Below are 5,647 nucleotides of genomic sequence, written 5' to 3'. Positions count from 1 at the left end.
CCCATCATCAGACAAGGTTTATTATGGGGTCAGGGGGCTAGCAAAACCTGGAGGAATGTTTAGTCTATGCAGCGGTGAAGTCGCATGTGAGAGTTGTTGGCAGAGCAGCCATTTTGACAACCATCTGGGAGACTTCAGCTGATCCTTGCATAAGCTGGCCATGTCCAAAGTTTTGCTTGCAGGTTCATAACTTGATAGCACTTAACAGTCGGTCATTTAGTTTTTTGTCAATGATAAGTTCTTGAATGAAAAAATAGACTTGACAGCATTTTCCCCATAGTTTTTTTTTTTAATAAGAAAAAAACATAAAAGTAAAATAGCAATCACAATATCCAAACAGTAAAACAACCTAGAAATGTAGATATATTAACACACTTTTCTTCCATGTTTGAAAAGCAAAACACTTTAAATAAACAATATTTTGCCTCTGAAACTAAAATACACTTAATATTGAATGACCTGAAACTGTAGTCCTTGCTAGTCCCTTTAATGATTTTTTTTTTTTTTGCTCCTAAATCCTTGCCTTTTTGTCAATTCAGATGGGTCCCATATCTTGAAAGGCCAGACTGTTTTTTTTTTTGTTTGTTACAAAAAATAAGAAAAGACTTCAAAATCTCCATGGAGATCAAGTGAATTATGGTTTTAGCTAAGACCTGAAATAAGGTAGTTGGAAGGTATTGTTGTAAAGCAATGTGTCATGACCAGTCCTGTGCAAATTGGTTGGAACACTTTAGTGCAAAGTATGTAAATGGTTCCCACTGCGCATTTTCATTCTGCCACTATCTTTGTAACTGTATAACTGACACTCTTCAAATCAAACAGATATGATTCAAATTCCCACTCGGTTATTTAAAATGCCTGAGTAACATGTCTCTGGTCCTTAATAGCTAAATTGTCTTCAGAAACATAGCTTTACCACAGTTTTTGAAATATAACATTAAAGTTCTTAAAAACATTTGACCAATCTCTGTTTGCTCCTTCACATCCACGTGTAGTTTCTCCAAACAGGTCTATATCACAGATTCACCTTTGCATATGTGTTGTTTTCTTTGTGCTTTCTAAACCATAAAGTTTTTTTTTTTTGCCAGGAAAACATTCACTGCTGCGAATGGAAGCAAGGAGAAGCATAAGTCCATAAAACTTTTTTTCTTGCAGTTTTTTCGCTCACGCGACCTGTTACATACAGTCAAGCACAAACACGCACATACATACACACAAATTTATGAATGCATCTTGAAAACACAGAATGCTCTTTGAAGAATGGAATGTACCACCATGATGTAACACAATCACCAACTCCCTGTAATGCAGTGACCACTGCTCAGAACAGTAACCCGGACCACTTCAGTTTTACACAATCTCAGATTTTTTTTTTTCATTCCTTTTCACATTTTTAAAAACTCTACAACACAGCACTGTACAAGATATATTAATTTCTTCCCATTATAAATAAATGCATTGCGCCTTACTGAGAATATTTACAGTTTTGTACAAGCCTGAGAAGAACCCTCTACAAGGCTAAATGCTCAATGTTGAATCAACTCCCACAGAGTCAGGTAGGGATAAGACGCACTCTCTCAGATTTGATTCCACTCTGTCAGAGAGCTGATTCACTGCTGAACATTTTGCCACTTGTCCCCATTTTGTTCCCTCTGCTGTCGTTCGTACACTTTCCGTTAAGTAAACCAGCTCCCAGCTTACAGTCCAGTAACAACTACACGCAATAACAGACGGTGTACAAGGACGAGTTCTCCAATTTTGGATTTTTGTCCAGCTTCTTCCATGGTGGGTCTTGGGGGGGACCTGGGATCATCTTCCACCTTTGAGTTTTAAGATGGGGTGTAATGGCCTGCACCCCCAACCCAGAAACACATTCCCACCCACCCAACCCCTTCCCAAAATAAAGTAACTGCAATGTTTCCAGTGGGGGCTTTGGGTTGGCATTCTTCTCTTTGGGGTTACCAGCAGTTCCTCTTGTGGGAATGGACCCAAAAGCATTTCCATTGCACTCTTTGGATTCTTTTTCTTGGATTGGGGCCCTGACAGCACCGATGGATTCTGGAGTCAAAAGTCATCAAGGTTATGAGGCGTTCAGAACTGACCTGCTGTACAAGGTCTGGTAGTAAGCCCCCGAGTCGAGGGACGACGGCCCGGGGCTGTCGTAGATCTGCTTGGCGGCCATAGGCGAGCCGGTGGCGTAGCCGTTGTAGGCCATCACCTGGTCCTGGTAGGACTTGAGGTCCATCTTCTGTTCGTTGGACATCAGATTAGTGATGGAGAAGGGGTGGTTGAAGTTGTAGTGAGGATCCATGGACTTGAGGGGGTCGTGCTGGAGGTCCAGGTGGTGCATGGCACTGGGGAGGAGGTGCCCGCCGCCGGCCGGCTGAGCGTGGAGGTGGTGGACCGAGGAGGAGGTGGCAGAAGTCGGGGCGGAGGAGATGGAAGTGGAGCTCTGGACCAGGGGCTGGGGGCACTCCAGCTGGGCCAGACTCCTGGGCTGCTGCTCGTCAGAGGCCGATCCCGGGTGGGAGCTGTCGGAGTGGGCCGAGTCAGGCCCCTCCGATCCCGGGGCGGGGCTGTGCTCCTCCTGCAGGCTCTCCTGGAGGCCTGCCTTGCCTCCCTCCTGGGACTTCCCAGAGCCCTTCTTGCCGCTCTTGTCCTCGATCTTGAAGCGCTTCTGCCGGCGCAGGTAGCAGCCGTTCTCGAACATGTTGCCTGAGTTGGGGTGGAGGGCCCAGTACGAGCCCTTGCCCGGCTTGTCCGGGGAGCGGGCCACCTTGACGAAGCAGTCATTGAAGGAGAGCGAGTGCCGGATGGAGTTCTGCCAGCGCTGCTGGTTCTCCCGGTAGTAGGGGAACAGGTCCATAATCCACTGGTAGATCTCGTTGAGCGTGAGCATCTTGCTGCCAGACTGCTGGATGGCCATGGTGATCAGGGAGATGTAGGAGTAGGGCGGCTTGGCGTGGGTGAGGGACCGGCGGTACGGCTTGGGCATCTCTTTGGCCCGGTTGAGGGAGGTGGGGGACGGGTAGCCCAGCTGGGCCATGGGCTGACCCATGTTCTGGTAGTGGGGCAGACTGCTGAGGGAGGGTGCAGGAGAGCCCAGCTGGGTGAGAGAGCCGGGGTTCAGGGAGCCAGTGACAGGGGACAGGCTCATGTGGTTGGTGTTCCCGCCCATGGAGGCCAGGGGGCTGCTGCTGAGAGCTCCAGTCGGATAGCCCATGTTCATGCCCGCCGAACCAGAGGGGTTCAGATTGATATAGCTGTTGATGCTATTCATGGCACTCAGGCTGGAGTTCATTGCCGTTGGCGAGGGATACATCTAAAAGTGAAACGAAAAAAAAAAGTACATTAAAAATTGGAACATTGGACGATATTTGAACGGTGAAAGCTTTAGCTGCATTACTGTTGACGTCATGACCTAATAAACAAATTTAACAAACGTATCAAACAGTTGGAAGCTTTTTGTTAAGCATAGAAAATACGGCTATTTCCTTGTAAACGTATTATTCATCATCGCACTGTTCATATTGCGCATTGATATTAATTAAGCTTGGCAAATGTGTTTATAATTTTTAAAAGGAAAACGGCAACGCCATTACTTCAAAGTGAAAATCCTTGAAATAGAAAAAATGATAAAATATTTTTCTGGTTAATATCGACAACATATATCCTACGTAACTGAGTGGTAATTAAATAAATTGCGAAAGAAAATGAAGATGCACAATATAACACATAATAAACAGAGGATGAGGTCGCCTAATAAAAAAGAACCGACGTAGGCTAAAGATCGTACAGATATATACATAAAAAGGAGTTAATATAGGGTACGATTTCGCATGTTGGGATAGAACACGGTAAACTTGGATATACTGGTCATATTAAATATTTTACAGTCCAAAAAAATCCAGGGCAAAACGGAGTTAAGCGGAAAAAACAATGAGGTAATCTTCAAACTATCTCGTATAGTTTCAGTATAATCAAGCCTATGTGAAACCTATATATACTTTGAACATTGAAAAATATACATTTTCTTGAACCTAAATTTTTGAGAGCAAAAAGTTGAGTTCATATTAAACTGCTTTCAATGAGCAAAGTGTATATACAGCCTACATATAACTGCCATAACGGTCAATGCTAATAACCAAGTAAAATGAACATGGCTATTAATTTATGGGCTTTTCGCTTTCCTTTTTTGTGTTTAAATGATTTGCCTTAATGTTGGTTCATTTTTATATACGAATTCTTGAAGAAGACTGTATCTATATTTTTAATGTGTTCACCTAAACACTTACCATCAACATACGTCTATTACAAACGTATTTTTAAATATGGGGAACTTATCAAAATATAGCTGACGCTTTGAAAAACTCTAAACTTTTGCGAACATAACAGTTTTTCTACATTCTGGTTCATAGTTTACATTTTAACCACAATTTATCCTTTGTTATGAACGTTATGCGATTTCACAATTCAAATTATGAACGAGAAATGTAGACAAATTCTAATCTTCAGAATTTTGCGTTTGCAAATGCCGTCGTTTTTGCTTTGATTGTGATATCCAATGGAACTACGTTTTGTAATCTTAACTACACTGTAACAATTGTATAGCCTGCCTAATACAGACTAATATATATTTTTAAACCTTTGAATAGCCATTACAATGATTTGACTCATTTTCCAGTATTTGCATGGAAACATTTTCAGGGAAATATTTCATGTCAACAAACGAAAGTAGCTATAAACAGTCAAATTAAAACAGAAACATTCGTGGTTAATATCGGTTAATACTCACTTCGCTTGCTTCGTTGTAGAAAGCGTTCCATTCGGGAATATCATGGGACTCCATCTTCACTGAACTCAACATCCCCAATAACAGCGTATTTCTGGGGGAGAAAAGTCTCGAACAAAATGAAGTCTGCGACCGTTCGTGTTTCCTTTCGGAGTTTTCAGCTGCCTATGCTCGAAATTTCCAATAAATATTCGACAAGATCCCCGTTTTCAAAAGGTGTCCAATTTCCTCAAAATGGTAAAAAGTTTAACGTATAGCCGGCTCAAATCAAGTCACTATATATTATTGCCTCCTGTTACAATTAACTTCTTTGTAAAATGGCATATCTTTTTTGGATGTACTAATCATCCATAATCGAATATAAGTAGCCTAAGTCAGGAAGCTGTTTTCTTGTTTGTTATAAATCCTCAAAAATGTCCTTTGACTTCTCCCGTTGGATCGTAGCCCAGGTCTTGTGTTACTCAGTAAGATTGCTTTGGGCAAGTACAGTAAAAGTCTGAGGGCCAGTCTTTAAAACTCAGGTAAGGACCCGCCCCGCAATTAGAATATCGTCTCAGGACTCAGGAAGAGGTCGTTAAAGGGTCTCTCTTGCCCCCTGCTGTTCTGTATATTGGCCTGGGACATACGCTTACATTTTAATTGTGACATTTCCACATTCTTAATTGTTTTCAAACAGGTGCTACCAAGGGACAGGGGCTAGGGGGACGCGCTGATATCTTTTTATATTGCAGCACAGACCTGCTTTCCGTATGCCTGTATTAATGCAGAAATTAACTCAATAATGGATTGCGTGATACAAATTACATGCATTAAAGTCAGTTGCTGGAATAAACGACGGTGGCCATTAGTCTTAAT

General features: G+C 42.4%; 1 protein-coding gene across 1 annotated transcript; it reads right to left on the bottom strand.

The window, feature by feature from the left end:
• Window positions 1–1,875: 1,875 nt before the first annotated feature.
• On the bottom strand, window positions 1,876–5,262 carry foxa3 (forkhead box A3). Its single transcript, XM_061217510.1, has 2 exons — window positions 4,796–5,262; window positions 1,876–3,322 (listed from the first exon to the last, which is right to left on the bottom strand). Exons 1-2 carry the CDS (start codon window positions 4,865–4,867, stop codon window positions 2,081–2,083), a joined length of 1,314 nt encoding a protein of 437 aa, XP_061073494.1. The 5' UTR covers window positions 4,868–5,262; the 3' UTR covers window positions 1,876–2,080.
• Between the last annotated feature and the right edge of the window lie 385 nt (window positions 5,263–5,647).

Source organism: Conger conger, chromosome 13, assembly GCF_963514075.1.
Source record: "Conger conger chromosome 13, fConCon1.1, whole genome shotgun sequence".
NCBI lineage: Eukaryota > Metazoa > Chordata > Actinopteri > Anguilliformes > Congridae > Conger > Conger conger.
This window is presented reverse-complemented; position numbering and strand designations above follow the sequence as displayed.